Source organism: Physeter macrocephalus, chromosome 17, assembly GCF_002837175.3.
Source record: "Physeter macrocephalus isolate SW-GA chromosome 17, ASM283717v5, whole genome shotgun sequence".
NCBI lineage: Eukaryota > Metazoa > Chordata > Mammalia > Artiodactyla > Physeteridae > Physeter > Physeter macrocephalus.
Window position 1 is genome coordinate 25949618 of NC_041230.1, and position 24348 is coordinate 25973965.

Here is a 24348-nt window from a genome sequence, read left to right on the forward strand (position 1 = left end):
CTCAGCGGCCATGGCTCACGGGCCCAGCCGCTCCGCGGCATGTGGGATCTTCCCGGACCGGGGCACGAACCCGCGTCCCTTGCATCGGCAGGCGGATTCTCAACCACTGCGCCACCAGGGAAGCCCCTGTCATAGAATCTTTTGTAGACCTCAAGAAATATATTATGTGACCAGACAACTACTAATATAATTGCATGACTGTATACTCCCTGGAAAAATTTTAATGGCATTAAACAACAAAAAAATTTCTAACATATTTGAAAACGTGCCAACAGCTGTTCCAAATTATTATGTGATATCTGATGTTCTACCTGTACCTGTCCAAAATGGAAAGTGAACTTACTTGTTTGACAGGGTGAACTAATGTTATTTAATGTTCATTCCTTTTCCAGAGTTACCTGTTGTTGTCTTTAAAGAAAAATTTAACAAACACCACGTGGCACTTTTATGTGCCAGGCACTAATCTAATAACTTTATGTACAATAAAGGGCATTTAGGCTTGGGGATGTTCTCTCTTGCATTTTTTTGGAGATTATGACAAAATTATCCCGTTATTGTTATTGGTGTTCCCTGTGGTAAAATCAAAATTTCCTAGAGCATTGAGCAGCATTCCAAGTCACATTTAGACAGTACCAGAAGTTATCTTGAAATTTTTTTAAAATTTAGAGTCATCAGGAAGACTCTCTTGGCACATACGAGAGATATCGTGAAATTAAGAATTTTCTGATGTAACATCTTTTCTGTTTTAAAAAGTATTCTACATTTATTTTGGAAAATTTGAAAATTATGCAGATGTCTAAAGAAGAAAATTAAAATTACACCCAAGTGCATTACCCAGAGATAACCACCAGAAACTTTTGGCTGTATTTTTTTTTCCAAATCTTCTTTTCTATGAGTATTTACGTGTATCCTTTTTCTTCTTTTTATGAAACTATGACCCTATTGTCTAAGTATCTTGTTACTGATTTCTTGTATAGCAGTAGTTTGTTACTTAACGTTTTTCATAAAACGTATAAAAATTCTTCTAAAATGTGTTACGTTAGTATTTCATCACATGAATGTACCATTTTCCTCTCTTTGGGCATTTTGGTGGTTTTCAGTTTTTAATTATTATAGATAACAGTATGGTGAATATCCTTACAGTCTTGGTACATTTCTCTAATTATTTCCCTATGACAAATTCTTGGAAGTAGAATAACTAGATGAAAAGATATGAACATGTTTAGGTTCTGATAGATCTTGTCCAATTGGCCTTAAACAAGGTTGTAATAATTTGCCTTCCTAATTGCAGCCTATCAGAGTATTTGATTTTGTCCTCAGAAACAATGTGTATTACCATGATAAAATTTTGTTTTTTGCAAACTTGATAGGTAAAACTAAACTAAATGTAATATAATACAAATATAATGTTAATTTGTGTTTTTTCTGACCTGGTGCCGTTAAGTTTTTTTTTCCTGTATTTAATTGAGAGCCTTCTCAATTTATGTGTGATTTTTTCTGTTGATATAAATCTATATATTTACATCAGAGAAATCAGGAAACACTAAAAATCAAGGCTGATTTTTTTTTTTCCCCCACAGAGCCAATTGCTAAAGATTTGGACACTACTGTATATGGTCAAAATTTGTCACTGGCGGGAGTATATGATCAAAAACATTTGGACGGGAGAAAAGATCCTTCCTATACTGGAATAGGCTGGAAGGAGAAAGCAGATATAAATTCAGATAAGATTGTAAATTTGATAATAGGTAGATGACTGAGTTTCAGGGGGTCTTGCAGGGATGAAGGAGGGACACTTAAGTGAAAATATAAAACGAATCACTAGCTAAGAATGTGTGCCAATCATTGGGGCTGTTTGCCAAATGGTTCTCCATCCCTCCCCTGTCACCCAGCTTTTGGGTCCCAAAGTAGAATTACAGTTCTGGGCCCTCTCATATTGGATGAAACACGTGACTATTTCTGTCCAATGAAAAATGATAGCCGTCACTTCTAGCCTGGAGTGTTTCATTGCCAGTGCCAGGCCCTCCAGCACACTCTTTTTCTGTTTGCGTTGTAACCATCTGGTGGCTGCTTGGACCCCTGCGTTACTACTTTAATGGGTAGTGACTCTCTGCCAACCCACAAATAATATGTGAAGTGAACAAGAAATATTGTTGGGCGAAGCCACTGAGATTTGAGGGTTGCTACTACAGCATTGTCTAGCCTATTCTGCCTGATCCAGAATGCAAGAAATAGTAGAAAGGATGCAGTAAGTTTGGGTAAGTACCAAGAAGAAAAATGAGTTAGTCAAGTCTGAATGTGGGAAAATGACTTTACTAGGAAGGCATGGTAGGACTGCCCTGCTTCTCAGAGTGCCTGTGTGAGGTGTGTGATCATAAAGTGACAAAAAGCAGAGTTAGGTGGCACCACTGTCAACTGTCATTGAGACCACCAGGGATCCATTTAGGATTTCTGGTTTCTATATACCTCTTTCATCCCAGTAGAACAACAGAGACAGAAATATACTTTCTGTTTACACAGCTCATGAAGAGTGCAACGTAATCTAGTGAGCAAGAGACAGAACATTCTGGAGCCATGAGCAGTAACTCTAATTTTGTCGCTAAACTGGCGATTCTTGGAGCAGGTCCCTGAGGCCTCAGTATACTTGAAGGCACATCTAACTAGCAGCAGTGATTAAAAGGAAATTTCTCCGTACTTTCTTAACAAGTCCAGTGTTCTTTAAATAATCCTTAATGTAAAATATTAAAGAAAAGTAAGATAATTCCCAAGAACTTGGTTTTGAAACACAGTCCCTCTGGGACTGAGAGAGGAAGAAGCCTGGAAATAATACAGACACATATACATACACTCTTGCTGCTATTGTTCAGTATAGACTGGGCCTGGAGACTAGTGAAGATATATTTAATACAGGGGAATTATAACTCCAAGGACCTGGGAAATTCACATAACCATATGAGTATCACATGTAAATACCTTAACATTAAAAACAATACTCTAAAAATAAAACAATAATAATGACGTGGGAAAGTATTCAAAAAAATTTTTTTTCACCGATAACTCATGTCCCTCTCACCTCTGACCACATCTGCTTCTTTTCCTGTTGGCCTCAAGGGCCCAGCAATTCAGTACTTCATCTTCAAGGCAGGCATTCCCCCCCAACTCCATACCTGGCAGGTCCTTCGCATCCTCCTGGTCACTTTCTCAAAGAAACCTTCCCTGAATTTCCAGCCTCAAATAGTTATCCCCCTGCTCGAGACACTCAAGGACTTTGCTCCTGTAGTTAATCACTGTCTCTTCTGTACCATCAACCTCTTCTTCTGGTATCATTCCCATGAGTATGCTGACAAACCCTAGAGTACCCTTCCATCTTCCACTGTTAAAGATCGTCCCTTGGTCTAGCGTTCCCTTGCATCAACAGCTCCATTTTTTCTCTTCCCTTTCATAGCAAAACCATGCCAACAGACATATAAATGCCATCTCCACCGCCTCCTCTTTCGTTCCACCATCAGCTGAGTCCCATCCGACTCTCTTCCCTTTACTCTGCTGAAGTTGCCCTTGTCATTGTCTTCAGTGATTTCCGTGCCGCCCAATCTAGTGGATAATTTCTGTCCCCACCTCACTTGGCTTCTCAGGGGCAGCTGATATAGCTGACTCCTCCATCCTTCTTGAGATGCTCCTCTCCATCGGCTTCTGCGATAATACACTCTCCTGGTTTTCCACCTCAAAGGTTTCCTCTGTTGAGCCTTCCTCCATGACTCAGAAAATGGCTTTGGGTTCGCTTCTGTGTTTGTGCTGTTCCCCTAGGAGATCTCAGCCATTCCCAGGTCTTAAATATCAACTGTGTGCTGTGCTGACGGCTCCCACCTTGATTTCCCTAGCCCCACTGTCTCCTCTGGGCTCCAGATGGATCTATCCAGTTGCCTCCTCACCTCCATCTGAAGATTTCATTGCCATCTTCATGGCTACAGCTTCAAAATGGAGCTCCTCATTCCTTCCTGTTCTTCTGCCTGTTTTGTTTTGCCCCAGTCTTCCTTATTTTAAAAAATAGTAGGGCTTCCCTGGTGGCTCAGTGGTTAAGAACCCACCTGCCAATGCAGGGGACACGGGTTCGAGCCCTGGTCCGGGAAGGTCCCACATGCCGCGGAGCAACTAAGCCCGTGCGCCACAACTACTGAGCCTGCTCTCTAGAGCCCGTGCTCCACAACTGCTGAGCCCGTGTGCCACAACTACTGAAGCCCACGAGCCTAGAGCCTGTGCTCCACAGCAAGAGGAGCTACCACAATGAGAAGCCCTCGCGCCGCAACAAAGAGTAGCCCCCGCTCGCCACAACTAGGGAAAGACCGCGCACAGCAACAAAGACCCAATGCAACCAAACATAAAATATAGTAAATAAAATAAATTAATTTAAAAAATAGTAAATTGTTTATTCAGTTATTAAATCCAGAAATCTGGAAGTCATCTGTAATTTCTTTCCCTTCTTCAGCCCTCACATCTAATTCATAATGTGTCTATTTGCTCTGCCTATAAAATACGTATTTTACCTGTCTGTTTATTTCTGTTTCTATTTCAGACCATCATCACTTTTCTCCTGGACGGTTGTAATAGCAGCTGATAGAATTTTCCACTTTGACATTTGCCTCTTTCCAATCCATGCCCAATATTTTAACTGAGTGATTTTTATAAAATGTAAATCAAATTGCCCTTCGCCCTTTGAAGTCCTCCATTGCACTGAATCTGGAGTTCAATCCAGATTCCTTACTTTGACCTCCCAGGCTCTGTGTGATCCAGCTCTGCCTTCTTCTTCATCTTCATTGCATGTCACTCTGCCTTTGGCTCTTTTGCTCTGGTAAAACTGGTCTTCTTTTTGTCTCTAGAATAGGCTGGTCTCCATCCTCAGTGCCTTTGTATTTTTTGGTCCCTTTTCTTGGAAGGTCTTTCTCTAGTTCATCATGTGGCTGGTGCCTTCTTTTCCTGAAGAGCTCAGCCTAAAGGCCAGCTCCAAGTGAGAGTTTCCTACTCTAATGACAGATTTCCCACTGGTTTGTTTCTGTCCCAGTGCTTAACACAACTTGGGATTGCTTTTCTTTATTTACCTGATTTGGTAGAAACTCTGTGAGGACAGGAACCTTATCTCTGTCTAGTGTTTGGTAGGTGCTCTATAGACATAGTTGAATGAAAAAAAAATGTATGGAAGAATAATGGTCTTGCCCTGTTTATCATATGAATGATTATTGAATGAAGATATAGAAGAAAAGTGTCAGAATTGGTAGGCAGCACAATACTAAAAAGGTACCAGTCAGATTACACTTTATAGGGGTAAATGTGAAATCCTGTGCTTTGGTTTTAAAAAAACTCAGTTTCACTGTGTAGAATCAGGGAACTCTGGCTTGATGCCAATTCACATGTTAGAGCCAGAAGTGGTAGCTGAAAAGTTAATGAAGTCCTAAACTGCATCGATAAATCCCTGTATTTCTGTATTAGAGGAGGGCATTATCTTATAGTACTCTCCTCCAGTGACACCAGTAGAATTATTACAACTTTCTAAATTGCAGTGGGATACCTCGTTCATTCATTCATTCATCCATCCAGCATTTACCAAGTACATTCTGGGCACTAGTATTATAGCTGGGAGCAAAATTATCACGGCTGTTGTGTTCATGGGACTCAGTGTCTAACTCGCAAAGTGAAGTGATTTCTCTTTCAGTGGAAGCGTTGAAGCAGAAACCAATTCGTCATTTACTGAGAGGCCGTGCAGTCTTGTGGTTAAGAACTCATGCTCTGGAGCCTGACTCTGGGGCCCCAAGGCTTCAAATTCCAGCTCTCGTATTTCTCAGCTACGTGTGACTTTGGGCAAGTTTTTAGAATGTCTGTCTGCTTCAGTATTCTCATCTATGAACTAGAGATAATAATAGTACCGCCACATAAAGTTGTAAGAAGTAAATGAGTTAGTGTGTATAAATCATTTAGAAGAGTACACAGCACTCAGTAAGCACTTAAAAAATAGGTATCAAGCAGTTACTGAATAATGTTGTGTTTTTTGGAGGACCAAAGGCTGGAAGACAGGTTGAGGTTGGGGAGAAGTGGTCATAGCGGGAGCTGGGGAGACCAAAGACCAAATTATTATCATTTTGTTTATAATTGTTTGCAATTGTTCGAGCTTGGGCTGAAAACTCTTGGCTGGAGAGTTGATGACATTTGTTTTATTTAGTTTTCTATTTTAGGCTAGAGAGGTATGAATCCTGTTTAGAAATACCCCCCAACAGTCTTTTTTTCTCCTAAAGCTTACAAAGAAACACATACTTTTGGAAATAGTAAAATTATAGCTATCCATAAATGCATATTTTGCTTCACTTTTGTTTTAGTGGCAGCTGAAATATCCTAAACTAATTCTCCGAGAAGCCGCCAGCGTCCCCGAGGAGCTCCATAAAGAGGTTCAAGAAGCCTTTCTCACGCTGCACAAGCACGGCTGCTTATTTCGGGACCTGGTGAGGATCCAAGGCAAAGATTTGCTCACTCCAGTCTCTCGCATCCTCATTGGTAACCCCGGCTGCACCTACAAGTACCTGAACACCAGGCTCTTTACGGTACCCTGGCCAGTGAAAGGCTCTGATGCAAAGTACCACGAGGCCGAAGTAGCTGCCGCCTGTCAAACCTTCCTCAAGCTCAACGACTACCTGCAGGTAGAGACCATCCAGGCTTTGGAAGAACTCGCTGCTAAGGAGAAAGCCAATATCGATGCCGTGCCAGTGTGTATAGGTCCGGATTTCCCCAGGGTTGGCATGGGGTCATCCTTTGACGGACAAGATGAGATAGACATGAAGAACCGAGCAGCCTACAACGTAACTTTGTTGAATTTCATGGATCCCCCGAAAATGCCATACCTGAAAGAGGAACCGTATTTTGGCATGGGGAAAATGGCCGTGAGCTGGCATCATGATGAAAATCTGGTGGACAGGTCAGCGGTGGCAGTGTACAGTTATAGCTGTGAAGGTACAGTCTGCTCTGTGAAGAAGCAGCCCCGAACGTAACATGACCAGAGTTGCACAGGCTCTGGAGATAGACGTGGTCGTGTGTGTGTGTGTGTTTGTGTACGTAGGAGTTGTGTGTCCTTCTAAGGTTTGCCACGCCCATATATCTACCGAATATGCCTCTTTCTCATCCAGCTGTGCTGTCTGGCTCATCGTTATACTGTGCTCAGACAGCATATTTTCATGCATAAGCACTTCTGTCATTGTCTTTCCCAAGCCCAGGAGAGCAGCATCTTGGTTTCACTCAGCCAACTGCCTTTCTCTAAAGCTCAGAATAGATCGCACAGGTGCTATAATTAACTTGCTGATAAAGGGCCGGGAAAACAAAAATCTGTCAAATCCTTCCAGATTCCCACAGGTGTACATTTCCAGCCTTGCCAAAATATTTTATTATGGTCGACATCACTGTCTTGAAGGGAGTGATCTGTCAAATGTGGACTTGTTCTTGGCTTCCTACAGTTTTGACTACTGTCCTTACTCGCCAGAAGCAGCTGAGGTGGGTTTTATAAGCCAATGGGCCTCTATTTTCAGGAAACTCTTCAGCCCCCCCCTCAGTTCTGCAGTTTTAGGCCTGAGAGGGTTGCTGTGGCCAACTCGTTCTTGCAGCTTCTGAAATCTGGTGCCCTTGGAACAGAGGTCACAGGCTACCTTTTTTATGGTCTGCCCAAATTTTCCTTCTTTGCTTGCTCAGGTTGTGTGTGTTTAAGGTCCCCAGTGCTTTTCAGAATAGGGTTATAAAAAAGGTAGGTGAACATATCAAAGACAGAGCGACCATTGCTGACTTTCTCTGCCTGATCATTTGGCAAAGGAATACAAGACGTAATATTGGCTCTTTTGCCTGTTTAATCTCTTCCTGTATATTAAAAGGTGCTTGGAAAAGCAGAGTTCTGTTGGGTTGGCCAAAAAGTTTGTTTGGGTTTTTCTGTAACATCTTGTGGAAAGACCCAAACGAACTTTTTGGCCAACCCAATAGATATCCCATCAGGGAATCAACTGGAACTTTTAAGGGTCATTGTTTTCTGAAAGCTAGTTTTTAATTGGATTTTGTTGGTATTTGACTCTTATTTACTAAAACGACTGTTTTGGAAAAGGGATTTTAAATGAGAAACTCTCCTGGCTCTCTCTAAATATCTTACCATTTCCCAGTCTCAAAAATTTCCTCTGGATAGCTAAAATGTTTTCTAACTTTACCTTATGTCTTCGGCCGGAAACAAGGAACTAGTTTAGCGGTTAGAAATTTCACCAGTTTCCCTGGCATCTCAAATAATGACGCTGACCCAAGAAAACTGCTTGAAGGGGATTTGATGCTGTCCTAATGGAAAGAACCGCGATCCTCTGATCTTTAATAAGGCCTTGCCAGGGATTTAAGAACTATCACATCCAAGAACTCTGATGTGAACGAACAATGGAGTTTGTTAGTTTCTTTCTTAAGGAGGCAACTCTCTGAAACCGAGGTGGTGGTATGTGATAGCTCAAACAGCTACAAAGATGTCTTTGTGCTCCCACAGACTTTCAGCCCTTCTGTTTAATAGTCCTATTGTACTTCCAGAGCGTGGGTGATCAAATAGTTTTTGAAACCTGGAATATCTTGCAGAAACGAATGAAAATTTTTAATGAACGGTTTCTGTGGTCGGGAGTAGTTAAGATTGATAAAGTATACAAATATACATAAATACATAAAGCTTCATCCTTGCGGTTATCACCTAGATGAGGGAACTGCAGAATTTGAATCTGTAGGAGCAGGGTAATTCCTTCGTTCCCTTAACCCCCGAGGTTCCCAGAACTCTATCCCATAATAATAGCAATACTGGGTGCTCTCATTTATTGAGCACCTACTATGTGCCAGGCACTGGTAGAAGCATTTTACATGTATTAACCCATTTTATTTTTAACCCTATGAACGAAGTACTACTGTTATCCTCATTTTACAGACGAGGAAACTGAGACACAGAAGGATGATGAACTTTTCCACAGTTACACAGCTATGAATTAGCATAACTAGGATTTGAACGCAGACATTCTGGTTTCTGAATTTAGCTAAGGCTAATGCCTTATGAGCAGGTATTTCCTGCCCCTGCAGTATAGTTACCTGTGGGAGTTTGGTTTTTAAAACGTCCACCTCTGGAAAGGTTACGGGAATGTTCTACTTTCTCTTGTTTGCAGGTCCCGATGCTCTCCCTTCTCCCCGCCCTCTCCCCACAATATCTGCTGTAGCTTTCTGTACCTCCTCTCAGATGACCGGGATGCATTAGACTAGGAAAGGGAACCTCGCTAGGTCTCTGGCTGTGTGTGTCATGTTGGGTCAGATGGTTTAAAAAGCATGTGCCTTGAAATGTTTTGCTGGGTGCATTTCTTCCAGGTGACAAGTGCTATGTTTAATTCTCTGGCCTCTTTAGAATCCTGCCAGAGGTATGGTAAGGGTGAGCTCGAAGGGAACCATTTCAGTTAAAATCATGATTGGGGTTGGGAAGGGCCTAAAGGGGGCAAAAAGAATGGAAATTTCAGACAACTGTACTGTTTTCTGCATCCTTGAACATGTTGGTGGAACAGTTGCTAAGGGAGGTTCAGGTAGCTGTTCTAGACAGTATGGAAACGCCAAAGGTGAATCAAGTGCCCTTCTTGCCTTGAGAGGATAGGTGAAGTAAGGTGTGCTCTGGTGGTTATAATTATGAAATGATGAAATGTCAGATCCAGAAGGGACTTTTGAACTCAACTAGTTCAGCCTCTCATTTTACAGATGAAAACACTGAGGCAGGGAGAATGGGAGTGATTTGTCCAAGGTCACATGGTTACTTAGTGAAAAGGGAGTGTTACAGCCACAGGAGAGGTTCATGTAAAATGCACTGGGTATCCAGAAACAGAAGTGATTACTTCCTGCTGAAGTTAAGTTCAGTTGAAGCTTAAGATCTTTCAGGACTTTGCTCTCAATCCCTTTTCCCAGTGAAATCTTCATGTAGATTTATAATGAGCTAATCATCCCTCCTTGGTTTATTTCTGTCAGTAGAGGTCATTGAGAAGTAATTGGTATAGGATACATGTATCATTAATTATATACTAAATTCATTGACTTCCCAAGCAGTGCTAGTTAATGGCTGTCTCCAGTAGGAGGATTGAAATAGTACAGTTTTTAATCAGGAATGGCTTTAGGGAACCATGTGTAAATAGGCAGAGTATTTGATTTTCCTATTCTAGCTTTGCTGGCAATTGCTTGTTCCTCCTAGATATAAAAAAACAAATCTTGCAGGGAAGATATTAACAACCCATGGTTTAATATACACAATAATATACACAAAAAATACACAATTCTTAAGAATTTTAACTAGTGTCAACTATTGCAGATTTTTGGTATAATTTCCCAGGTTTCCCGTGAAGGACAAAGGAGGAAACGGAAGAAGAGGCCCATGACTCCTGTTGAGTATGTAATAGGCTAGAAAGCAGGGACTTTGCAGTAATTTTCTTGGAACTCTAGGCTTCCCACTTATGTCTCTGATTCCGGAAAAGTTGAATCCACTGAAGGATGGAAATTTGTTTCCATAATTCTTAACTCTATTTCGAAATGAGTAGCTTTATGTTTCTTAGCAGCCTTTGAGACCATGAAAAGCTAGATTGCAACTAGAAGTTTTAGAGCACTCATAATTTAAAAAAAATGCTTTTTAATGTTTTTATTAGATTCCCAACAGCCCTGTCTGTGGTCCCAAAGCTCATTTGATCTTGTTTGTTTCAGTGTGTCATGCCTTACCTTTGTTATTTTTGAAGTCACTTACACTGCTCAGTAAAACTTGTTTGATAAGTCACATTTTTGTTTACCCCTGTGCAACTATTGATATTTATTCAATTAACAGTAAGCATCTACTGTTTGCCAAGCACTCTTCTAGATGCTGAGCATGCAGCAGTGAACAAAAATCCCTGCCCTCATGGAGCTTATGTTTTAGCAAAGCGAGACAGAAAAAAAACAAATAAGCTTGTTATATAAGGGTGAGGCACAGGCTTACAGTTTTAAATAGGAAAGTCAAGCTTCCTTTAGTTGGGTAACACTGGAGCAAAGACTGGAAGAAGCGAGTGAGTGAATATCGAAGGCTCAGAGATGGAACATGACTTTGGGATGTTTCAGAAGCAACAAGTGTGAATAGAATAGAGGCAGAGAAAAAGAAAAGTAACAGAAGTGAAGACAGATAGGCAAGACTAGGGGCGGGGCAGGGTGGAATACAGGGCCTTCTGATATTGTACAGTAGTCCTCCCCCTTATCCACGGGGGATGCGTTCCAAGACCCCCAGTGGATGCCTGAAACCGCGGATAGTACTGAACCCTATGTAGACTATGTTTTCTCCTGTGCGTACATACCCATGATGAAGTTGAATTTATAAATTAGGCACAGTAAGGGATTAACAACAATAATAAAATAGAACAGTTATAACAATATACTGTAATAAAAACTCTGTGACTGTGGTCTCTGTCTCAAAATTTCGTATTGTACAAATTTAATACCTCGCCTGTCTTAACTAAACATTTATCATGCACTGTCGCCGTAACTTTTGCAGTTTGCGGTGCAACAGCAAAGCTAGTGCAAATTTCTTTTACCTTCTTCACAATTTCACAGATAGAAGATTTGTTCTTACCATAGATGTTAGCAACCTCAGCGTACAATTCTTTTTCTTTCCCTACTAAGTCGAGAACTTTCACCTTTTCACGTAAAGGAAGAACTTTACAGCTTCTCTTTGGCATATCGGAATTGCCAGCATCGCTACTCTTACGCTTCGGGGCCATTGCTAAGTAAAATAAGGGTTACTGGAATGCAAGCACTTTGATACTGTGACAGTTGATCTGATAACTAGAGGGCTACTAAGCAGGCTACACTGGACAAAGGGGTGAGTTACTTTCCAGGCAGGACAGAGCCAGATGGTGCACGATTTCATCATGCCGCTCAGAACGGCGCGCAACTTAAAAACTTACGAATTGTTTATTTCTGTAACTTTCCATTTAATATTTTCAGACTGCAGTTGACTGCGGGTAACTGAAACCACAGAAAGTGAAACCGCAGATAAGGAGAGGCTACTGTAATACAAATACTGGGCTTATACTTGGAGTGAGATGGAGAACCATTGCAGTTTGGAGCAGAAGGGAGGCAGCACTGGAAGCAGGGGAGCTGCAGGAGGCCGTTGGGTAATCCAGACTAGAGATGGTGGACCAGGTTAGAAGAGGCAGAGGTGATGAGAGATGGTTATATCAAGTCCCCTGTCTTTTCACCAGAAAAGAGTGGCAGTGTCCAGTGCCCGTGAGAAAAGAAGCCTAGCGGTGACATCTCCTAATTGTCAGGAGAAGGCTAGGCCAATAAGAATGGCTGAACTTTTTTTCCCTCTCTCCATAACTTTATTGGGGTATAATTTACATACGATAAACTGCACATATTTAAAGCCTACAATTTTAGAAGTGGGATGTGAAGTTTGCGGTGGCTCATCAGAAAAGAGCAGCCCAGGTGTTCCATCTGGTGTTATCCCTTCATCATAATCCAGTCTCCTCTGTTGGAGTTTTCAGATTCCTGCATCCCATGTCCGTCTCTTTCCTGATTTGTTTCTTTATTTTGGTGGAGCATATCCTCTAATGGTTTCTTGAGAAAGGGTGCTTAGAAGGTAAATTTTTGAGACCTTGAATGTCTTAAATTATTTTTATTCTACATTAACATGTGTAGATACTTTAGGTATGGAAATCTGGACAGGAAATAATTTTCCTTCAGAATTTTGAGGGCATTGTACCAGTGTCTTTTATCTTCCAGTGTTCGTGTTGAGAGCTCCGATTTTTTTGTTTACCCTTTATGTGACTTTTTTGGTTGGATTTTTTTTCCTAATGTTTTATAAGTTTGCAGTGATATTTTTTTCATCCATTTTACTGGCATTTGGTAGGTCCTGTCCATCTGGAAACTCATGTCCTTCAATGTGGGATATTTTCTTGAATCACTGTGTTAATGGTTTCTTTCTCTCCAGTTTTCTCTTCTCTCTAGAATCCATATGGTTTGGTTCTCGAACCTTCTGGACTGTTTCCTCTAATTTTCTTACTTATTCTCTTATTTTTAATCTTTTTGTATTTTTCTAATATACTCTCAGAGGTTTTCTTAACTTTATCTTCCACCTGGTCTATTGAAGTTTTTCTTTTTTAAATTATTGAAATATTACAAACATCATAAACATGCAGCTTGGTGAATTGTCACAGACCGAACATATCTGTGTCACTAGCTCCCAGATCAATAAAGAAAACATTAGTACCCCAGAAATGCTCCCTTCCAGCATATTCTTTTCCCCAGCAGTAACCATTGTCTTGACTTCTAAAGCCACGCATTAGTTTTACAGGTATTTGAATTAGAATTGTAAGCTCTTTGAAGGCATGGTTTGTGTCTTGATCCTTCTTTGTATGTGCGTATAATGCAAAATCAGTAAGTATTTTTTTGCCCAAAATCAGTAGGCATCTTTTGTTCTTGAGTAGTTTGTGCTGTTCAGCTACACTGTGGCCACTGTCCAATAACTCTTCTGATTTCTGCAACTATGATCTCTGTTGAGTATTAGGATTCTTTTGATTGCAGATAGCAGATACTTGACCTAAACAAGCTTAATTTAAAAAGATAAGGAATTCTTTTATTTACTCCTAAGTCTCACGGGCTTCAGGTGGACCTTATTTTGACAGTAATGTGTGGTCAGTTTCAAACTTCTTCCCCATCATATTTTGGCTCTTTTTGAGCTGTAGCTTTCTTTTCTTGAGGGAAACAAACTTCTCGTGGTCCGCAAACGACCACCTCCAGCTTTTGTGGCCACTCTCTTTTTCAGGAGCTTTGGGAAGGAGAGAAACTGGGTCTTGGACATGTATTTTGAACCCTAGATAAAGCTTTGCCTGAAGCTGGGTGAACAAACCATTATTCTCTTTTGATTAATCCAGCTTGATTCTGGTCTTCTATGCTGTTTACAACATCAAGGTTCCCTCTAAGGCTCCATGACTCTCTTTGTACTTTCCTGAGGTTGCCCACAGAATTGCAACCTCTCTTGTTCGAAGCTTTGGTTCGGGGAATGTATTATTTGAGAAGTCTCTCTGCTTCCTCTCCTCATTTCATATTTTATTTCAGATAATGTCGTGGTCTTAAAACTTTAGCCAAGAGCCCCCAGAGCAGTTTTTCTCTCCTTTTCTCACTTTCCCTTTATTCCCCCAAGTCCATGAAACATGATATAATGAGGTTCTCCTATGTATGTGAATATTTATATCTTAAAAAACCTTTTTATTTTCCAAATGCTTTATCTGAAAGCTGACAGAGACAGACATCATATGTTGAAAGGCTTCGGATTTTTCAGTAAAGAGTTTTCAGTATTTCTCCTGAAATCCTAGAAAACATAATTAATTTTATAATTTATGTGTGTCAGGGGACTGTGTTTGTCCTGATTGCTTGTTTCGAGACATGTTAGAGCAGCTTCTTGTTATAGATTCTGAGCTGAGACTGATTAGGGTGTTGTTTTGTTTTTTTTCCTTCCAACTTCTGAATTCTCCATTTCTTCAGACCATTCATTCCTCAGTGGCTGAGTAATGTGCTCTGTGTTAGCAGCCAGCTTGACTGCTTGTTCCTCACAGCCAATCAAGGAAAGCATTTTTAAATGGTAGAGCTCTTTCAGGAAGCCTTCTTCCCGACCCACCCTTCTTTCTAAGGGACTAGAGTCCTTCAGGAGTGTTTCCCAAATGTTCTCTGGCTTAGGCCATTTGCCATTACTTTGGAAACCTATCCAGGAAAATTATCCAAAGTCTGCACACAGAAGCATCTGCCTTCCCGGGAGATCATTCTGAAAAACAGATCTGACCCTATGAAAAAGTCATTATCAGCGTCTGCCACTGCCCTCAGTATAAGTCTAGCTTGCTTACCGTGATTCACAAAACCCGCCATGTCCTGGCCTCTCGCTACCTCTCCAGCCTCTTCACTTGCAAATCCATGTCATTCATGTAATACTCTTACAACTCAGAATCAGTTATGTTCCTAAACACCCACCGTGCCATTTCCCTTCTAGAATGTGTCTTCCCAACCTCATACCTTCCCCTTTCACTTTCTGTCTCCATTTTAAAAAATGATTTCTTGTCCCAAGCGCTGGAATGTCAGAGATCAATGCTGGGCAGAGAAAGCATCCTTAGGCTCCGTACACCAGCTGACCCTCTGCAACTTCTGGGTTTCTCCTGCCTCAATATCTGTGACATGGATAGGAAGGTGTCCGCTATTTAAGCCCCTCTAGGTATAGGGTTAAGGAAGCAGAAAATAGTTGCCAGGTCCAGAGTCTTAGAATTTTAGCACTTGGCTAAGGGAATAGGGAATAGGAAACAGGGCTATTTTTTTTTAAGGGAATAGGTTTTGTTTGTTTGTTTTTAATTTTATTTATTTAGTTATTTATTTATTTATTTTTGGCTGTGTTGGGTCTTCGTTTCTTTTTTTTTTTTTTGCGGTACACGGGCCTCTCACTGCTGTGGCCTCTCCCGCCGCGGAGCACAGGCTCCGGACGCGCAGGCCCAGCGGCCATGGCTCACGGGCCCAGCCGCTCCGCGGCACGCGGGATCCTCCCGGATCGGGGCACGAACCCGCGCCCCCTGCATCGGCAGGCGGACCCGTAACCACTGCGCCACCAGGGAAGCCCAGGGCCTTCGTTTCTGTGCGAGGGCTTTCCCTAGTTGCGGCAAGTGGGGGCCACTCGTCATCGTGGTGCGCGGGCCTCTCGCTGTCGCGGCCTCTCGTTGCGGAGCACAGGCTCCAGACGCGCAGGCTCAGTAGTTGTGGCTCACGGGCCTAGTTGCTCCGCGGCATGTGGTATCTTCCCAAACCAGGGCTTGAACCCGTGTCCCCTGCATTGGCAGGCAGATTCTCAACCACTGCGCCACCAGGGAAGCCCAGGGCTATTTTTTAATGTGTGGTGATGATGAATATATATTTACATATCAGGGAAATTATTGACATACATTATTAATGGTATATGCTGTTAAATATGGTAGAAAATTTCAAGTGATATATTTTACTTGATTAGAACTGTCATCTCTTCTTTCGTGCTCAGGCTTCTATCTTTGTTTTCTATGCGACACTGTTTGCATACAGCTTTGTGAATGGAAACAAAATATTTGATGGCATTTATCTTTTATTAAATGGAATTAATTTTTTCTCAAAAACTAGTTAGTATAAATAAATCAAATTGGTTAACTTGGCGGGGGCAGTTTTGGACATTTTAAACTTGACGTTTAAACTTAGTCTTCTTTTGTATTTTGTCACATCTTTCACTTCTTTAGTAGTTTGGTTAGTGGGAGCTGGGAATGCACCAAACACATTGAGATACTTAAAATCGTTTCAACGTTACTGAAGTTCAAAGGCAAGTAGGAGCCAATTGCCTCTGCTTGTTTCCAAAATAACATAGGGGAACAGTAATCAGTTGCAGTTGCTATAGGTAATTACAAGTTGATTTTATTGAGAAAGTGGGCAACACTGTATTTATGCAATAAAAAATTTATCAGACATACAGCTTCCCTCCTCCCTACCCAGCTGACGGAGGAAACAAACTTTCAACAAAACATTATTTTAATGAGCACATTGCAGAGGTGCTGGATTTATGGGAGACATCAGGCAACACTGATTGCAATTACTGTCTCTGTTTGTTGTTCAAGACTTTATTGGTTCCATATTGAGAAGAGTGTGAGGATGAAATTTAGCGGGGAAAGTAGTCAACCAGTCTGTTAGCCTATAAAGATGATCCCTTTTTAGAACGTCCATACTTGGTGGCATTAAAACTACCTGAAAATCATTGTCTTTGTAGTTTAAAAATCATTTGTTTTTAAAGTTAAATTGTTGTTGATTTGACCAGGGAGGGACATATGAAAAGTCTTCTTAAAATGTCTCTATTTTTTTTCTTGGGCTACTTGCTACATCTGTTATCATTAGGACCCTCTAGAATGAAGCAGCCTGAAAGCCTTGGGGTATCAGACATATGAATATTGAGTTCTCATATCAATATTCTTTTGCTAAATTGATCTTATCAAATAATTTAGCATTAATTGCTTTATTATGTTGTATGCTGGTATTAGTCACATGACATTGCTGCCAAAATCCTGGCTCCCTGTACACCAGTGCCAAAATGAGATACGGAGATAGAGTTTTGGAGGGGAAAGAGAGGGCGGCTTTATTCTTTGCCAGGCAAAGTGGGGAGCACGGCGGGCGAGCGCCTCAAGAAGTGTGCCCCCTCCTTGGGGAATAGGGAGAGGTCTTATAGTCGGGGCTCGTGGTCAGGGGTATGCAATAAGGATCAAGGCTGTAACAGTCTTGCATTCTTCTTTCTTCCTCGGAGTTTCAAAAGGGTGGGGTTGCTGACAAGATTAGGGTGTGTGAAGGGTCTCCTGCACTCTCTAATCTTGATGAGCTTCTCTGGTTCCTTTAATCTTGCCTCAGGTGGTTTTCTGGCTGCTCCTCCCTTGATTTGCAACTGTTTGCCCTTTGGCACTCAGGGAAGGTCATGGAGGCTGGAGTCTTGCCTACAAGAAATGGGGGACAAAAAGGCCTCCAGGCCTGGGAGCCCCATAGGGCCCCGCTCGGTTTCAACATTAGTAGGTGTTGCATCATTCTTACTTTATTCAGCCTCGGCTTCCTCACTAATATGTGCTGTAGGCATCTCTATCAAATCACAGATATCAAGACTCTAGAGCAGCAGTTGGCAAATGTTTTCTGTATAAAGGACCAGATAGTAAAGATTTTCAGCTTTATGGGCCTTATGGTCTGTGTCTTAGCTGCTCAACCTTGTTGTTATGTGTGAAAGCAGCTGTGGACAGGATGCAAATGAATGGTCCTGACTGTTCCTGTGAAACCTTGCAAAAGCAGGGGATAGGGCTGATTTGCCTGTAGGCTAGAGCAAGGTTCAGGGACTTGAATGCCTGTAGGGGCTAGGCAGGTACTGCAAAGGAGTCAAGTGGCTGACTGGGGACTGCCACTAGTGCCTTGTCTAAAACGGGCAGCTACTTCTTACCTACAGCCACGTGTGACTGCCCCAGTGATATTTGAGCTTATAATTCAAGAGTAGCTGGAAACTGGTATTTTTACACAAAGCACTTTTATCAGTGGGCAACTAACTTTAGATTTGTTCAGAAAATATAGTGAAGGTCAAGCTATATATCTTCGTGAGCTCTCTTCTGGTCCATAGGATCTAGTTTTGCAAATTCTGGTATTTTCAGGTGTAACTGTGTATTATGTATAACTATATATTATGTACAGGAACTTCCTGGAAAATGTCGTCAGACACGGACAGCAAATATCTAGTTCTGATGCTGCTAGCTCCCTTCAAGTGCCTGTGACAGACATCAGTAATCAATCATACCACTCTTTCCTGCTGAGCCTAGAGAACATTTCAGGGTGATTCTACACCAGTCCTCAGAAAAGCCACAACCAGTGAATTCGTTGTGTCCTCTGATATATAAGGTATTTGTCACTCCTGTTCCAGAGGACTCTCTTTAAAATGTTTTTGGGATTAACCTAGAAAATGGCTTTGGACTTTTTAATTCTATGACTTTAAAGAAATCTAGCTAAAAATTGCTCTTAACTAAAGAGTATTTGAGAAAATACGTATCAGAAATAACGCACATGACAAAAGGTAAGATTCTGTTCCTATGGCAGAATTTATTTTATTTTATTGAATAAATTTATTTATTTATTTTTGGCTGCATTGGGTCTTCATTGTGGTGCGCAGGCTTCTCATTGTGGTGGCTTCTCTTGTTGTGGAGCACAGGCTCTAGGTGCACGGGCTCAGTACTTGTGGCGCACAGGTTTAGTTGCTCCACGGCATGCGGGATCTTCCCGGACCCGAGCTTGAATCCGTGTCCCCTGCCTTGGCAGGCAGATTCTTAACCACTGTGCTGCCAGGGAAGTCCCAGATTTTAGATTCAAACTTAGAGAATTGAAGATCTCCACAGTTGCATGTGTCCGTAAAGGTTCTGGTAGCATTCCTTCTTTGAAGAGACCATGAACTTGGATTTCTGGTCTGGTTTTTTTTCACCATACCTGTGCAAAGTAATGGGAACAAATAGTTATAAAGGGGAGTTTCTTTTTCCTTTCTCTTACTGCCTCTGACCCTGGTGCAGTTACTGGAGAGTAAGATATTCAGAATTTAGGGACTCTGTATGTGAATATGTGCCATCTGGGAGCACATACTTTTGGATTGTGTATGTGGCATGCACATGATGCAGCCTAAGTAAAACATGCTTTATTGTCCATTTTGATGGCATAAAACTTTACATCTTTTGTACTCTGCCCTCTGTGAGTCTAAACCGTACTTGTCTTTCAAGTTTGATCTTCTCCAGGAATTCTGCTCTACCCATTCTAATCCTCATTGAACCTGTCTCTTCTCTAGATTTCTTTAATATTGAGAACTGTCCTAATTTAGCAGTGTCACGCTTTATTACATTATTTGATTTAATTTGCATTTGTTTCCCCCCCATAATTAACATTTTCTTTTCCTGCCATCTAGCATAGTAAGGACCGTGAATGGTGTGAACTGAAAGAACATTTTGTTTTTAAGCAGGCAATTTAGTACAGATGTTCATTGGATGCTTTTTATATGCCAGTCACTGGGGCTCTAAATGTGGATGAAACAGAAAAGTGGACCCTGCCCTTGAAGACCAGAGTCTAGTGGATTAAAGTCTAATGGAATTTAAAATGTTCCCTTTTTTAGTAATCAGTGATGAACATTTACAACTCCCCTGGAAGGAAAGCTCCCCTGGGCCTAGGTGTTTGTTTCATTTACTGATATACCCTAACTGCCCACGTCAGTGCCTTGTATACAGTAACTGCTCAGTAAATATTTCTTAGGTGAACTTTTACAAGTTTTTATGTAAGTGCAGGACTATTAGTGTAGGTGAACCATAGTGTGTGCCTTCCACTTCCTTTACGTCTCTCCCACTCCTCGTCCCAGCCATGTAGTTCTCTGCCCAGAAAAATCAGTCTTGACTTTCCTTCCAGAAATATTATATGTACGTACACGTACATGTGTGTGTTTGTACTTTTTACACAAATAATAGCCTATGCCTTTCTTTCCCTTAATAATATATCAGATAGTTCTCTATCAGTGCATACTCATGTTACTTTTAGTGGCTATATAGTATTTATTACTTGGACATTTCATAATTTATTAAACCAGAAACTTATTGATGGATATTTAGGTTATTCTGATCTTTTGCTCTTATAAACAGTATTACAGTAAATATCCTGACTCAATTTGCGACCTCTGCAAGTAGGAATTTTAGTATACATTCCTAAAAGTGGAATTGTGGAATTCTTATAAGTTCAAAGGGTTTATGTATTTGTAATTTTGATAGGAATTGCCAAATAGTCTTCTACAGAGAATAAGAATGTGCCATTTTGCTGCACTCTTACTAACACCATATTTTATCAAAGTGCTTGATTGTTTTGTGATCTGATAGGTGGAAAATATCTATTATGGCTTTGTATTTCTCTTACATAAATAAGTTTGAACATCTTTTTATATGTTTATAAACTCATTTCATTTTATGTGTTCTGTCTTTATAACTTTTGCCCATTTTTCTATGTGATAATTGATCTTTATCTTATTGATGTGTAGGAGCTCTTTGTAGAGTTAAAAAAAAAATTCCGTGTCTGTGCTTGCTTGTTTATATTTCTATGTGAATTAGAGAATCAGCTTGTCTACTGACCTGCCCCACTCACCTAAAAAATCAATCCTGTTGGTATTTTTGTTGTGTTTGTGTCAAATTTATAGATGATTTAGGGAGAACCGGCATTTCCATGAGGTCTTATTTCCCAAGAACATAATATGTCTTTACATTTGTTTAAGTGAGTCATTGTTGTGATAAACAGCATAGTCTTAACTTTGGACTGTTTCTAATGTTTCCCTATTAAAATATGCTGGCTTTGGGATTGAGATAGATCTGTATTGTATCATGTTAAGGAACTAACCACCCATTGCTATCTTATTGAGGTTTTTACCGCGAAAGGATATATTTTGTCACATACATTTGTGTAATTCTGGTGACTCATATATCTGTTGTTTGTTTGTTTTCATCTATGAATATGATGAATTTTAAGTATAGACTTTTGCATATTGAACTATCCTTGTACTCATGGAATAAGTTCTACTTGGTCATGAAAAGTTTTCCTTTTAATGTGCTGCTGGATTTGGATTCTGTTTTCTTATATAGATCTTCCATGACTTACAATGGGGTTATCTCCGAATAAGCCCATTGTAAGTTGAAAAGATCATAAGTCACAGCTGCATTTAATACACTTAACCTACCGAAGATCATAGCTTAGCCTAGCCTGCCTTAAACCTGCTCAGAACACTTACATTAGCCTACAGCTGAGCAAAATCATCAGACGCAAAGTATATTGTAATAGAGTGTTGAATATCTCATGTAACTTATTGAATATTGTACTGAAAGTGAAAATGAGAATGGTTGTATGGGCACAGAATGGTTGTAAGTGTATTAGTTCTCCACCCTTCTGATCACGTGGCTGACGTGAGCTGCCTCTGCCCAACATCACAAGAGAGTATTGTTCTGCATGTCGCTAGCCTGGGATAGGATGAAATTCGAAATTCGAAGTATGGTTTTGACTGAATGCATGTTGCTTTCACACCATTGTAAAGTTGAAAAATCGTTAAGTTGGGGACCATCTGTACTGTATTTAAGAATTATGCATTGATTTTCAGATGTGAGACTGGTGTGTGTGTGTGTGTGTGTGTGTGTGTGTGTGTGTGTGCGTGCACATGCGTGAGCTTGCTTTGGATTTTGATACGTATTTTGTCTTTATGAAAAGAATTTGGACGCTTTTCTTTTTCTGTGCTCTTGAACAATTTACAGTGGATTGAAATTACCCACTTCTTAATTTTTTGATAGAATTCTCCTTTGCAGCTCTCTACTCCTGTGTTCTTTAACAACTACTCCTATACCTTCTTTGGCTTTTTTTAGCTTTTCTACCTCTTCTGGGGTCAATTTTGGTCATTAATGTTTTCCTAAAAACCTATCCAGATTTTCTAATTTAGTTACATGGAATTGAACAAAATAATCTTCTTTCATTTTCTTTGGTATCTGTGGTTATTTCCTCACCATTTTCAGATTTTTTTGAATAAAAAATAAATGACATGTTAAAAATATTCTAAAGAATATTTTTTTAAAAAAAATATGACGTAAAAAGAGTATATAGTTCACTTATCCGTATTTTATTAAAACCTCAGTTATTCCTAAGGTAACTGTTATGAAACCCAGAACTTTAGATGAAACATTTCCTTTCTTTTTTTTTTTTTTTTTTTTTTTGTGGTATGCGGGCCTCCCTCTGCTGTGGCCTCTCCCGTTGCGGAGCACAGGCTCCGGACGCGCAGGCTCAGCGGCCACGGCTCACGGGCCCAGCCGCTCGGCGGCATGTGGGATCCTCCCAGACCGGGGCGCGAAGAAACATTTCCTTTCTGACAACTCTCTTCTCTTCTCTTTTGACAGACCCTGAAGAGGAAAGTGAGGATGACCCTCAACTCGAAGGCAGAGATCCTGATATTTGGCACGTTGGTTTTAAGATCTCATGGGACATAGAGACACCTGGTTTGGCGATACCCCTTCACCAAGGAGACTGCTATTTTATGCTTGGTAATTGGGAGGATCAAAGCTATACTGATGCTCTAGTGTCTAGGTTTTAGATTATTGGGTACATATTTTGCATATGTCTTTTGAAATAAACTTTTCAGGTTTTTTATAATGATCTTAAAACATCTACATGTGACTAGGTTTTTTTAAAAGATACTGCTAATTTTTATTTTTTTGAATTTTATTTTATTTTTTATACAGCAGGTTCTTATTAGTTATCTATTTTATACATATTAGTGTATACATGTCAATCCCAATCTCCCAGTTCATCCCACCACCACCACCACCACCCCGTCACTTTCCCCCCTTGGTGTCCATACGTTTCTTCTCTACATCTGTGTCTCTATTTCTGCCTTGCAAACCAGTTCATCTGTACCATTTTTCTAGATTCCACATATAAGCATTAATATACGATATTTGTTTTTCTCTCTCTGACTTACTTCACTCCGTAGGACACTCTCTAGATCCATCAACGTCTCTACAAATGACCCAATTTCGTTTCTTTTATGGCTGAGTAATACTCCATTATATATATGTACCACATCTTCTTTATCCATTCATCTGTCGATGGGCATTTAGGTTGCTTCCATGACCTGGCTATTGGGAATACTGCTGCAATGAACATTGGGGTGCATGTGTCTTTTTGAATTATGGTTTTCTCAGGGTATATGCCCTGTATGGGATTGCTGGGTTGTATGGTAATTCTATTTTTAGTTTTTTAAGGAACCTCCATACTGTTCTCCATAGTGGTTGTATCAATTTATATTCCCATCAACAGTGCAAGAGGGTTCCCTTTTCTCCACACCATCTCCCGCATTTGTTGGTTGTAGATTTTCTGATGATGCCCATTCTAGCTGGTGTGAGGTGATACCTCATTGTAGTTTTGATTTGCATTTCTCTAATAATTCATGATGTTGAACAGCTTTTCATGTGCGTCTTGGCCATCTGTATGTCTCTTTTGGAGAAATGTCTTTTTAGGTCTTCTGCCCATTTTTGGATTGGGTTGTTTGTTTTTTTAATATTAAGCTGCATGAGCTGTTTATACATTTTGGAGATTAATTCTTTGTCCATTGATTCATTTGCACATATTTTCTCCCATTCTGAGAGTTGTTTTTTTGTCTTGTTTATAGTTTCCTTTGCTTTGCAAAAGCTTTTAAGTTTCATTAGGTCCCATTTGTTTATTTTTGTTTTGATTTCCATTACTCTAGGAGGTGGATCAAAAAAGATCTTGCTGTGATTTATGTCAAAGAGTGTTCTTCCTCTGATTTCCTCTAAGAGTTTTATAGTGTCTGGTCTTACATTTAAGTCTTTAATCCATTTTGAGTTTATTTTTGTGTATGGTGTTAGGGAATGTTCTAATTTCATTCTTTTACATGTAGCTGTCCAGTTTTCCCAGCACCACTTATTGAAGAGACCATCTTTTCTCCGTTGTATATCCTTGCCTCCTTTGTCATAGAATAGTTGACCATAGGTGCAAGGGTTTATCTCTGGGCTTTCTGTCCTGTTCCATTGATTTATATTTCTGTTTTTGTGCCAGTACCATATTGTCTTCTTTACCGTAGCTTTGTAGTATAGTCTGAAGTCAGGGAGTCTGATTCCTCCAGCTCTGTTTTTTTCCCTCAAGACTGCTTTGGCTATTCAGGGTCTTTTGTGTCTCCATACAAATTTTAAGATTTTTTTT

General features: G+C 40.4%; 1 protein-coding gene across 11 annotated transcripts in view; it reads left to right on the forward strand.

Moving 5' to 3' along the window:
* FTO (FTO alpha-ketoglutarate dependent dioxygenase) overlaps positions 1-24348 on the forward strand; it is a 384589-nt gene that overhangs the window by 107163 nt on the left and 253078 nt on the right. For all 11 annotated transcript variants that reach the window (XM_028477736.2, XM_024125031.3, XM_024125032.2 and 8 more), the window contains 2 exons: positions 6363-6990; positions 22527-22670. In XM_028477736.2, coding sequence (XP_028333537.1) covers positions 6363-6990; positions 22527-22670 — 772 coding nt within the window. The remainder of the gene's footprint in view (positions 1-6362; positions 6991-22526; positions 22671-24348) is intronic.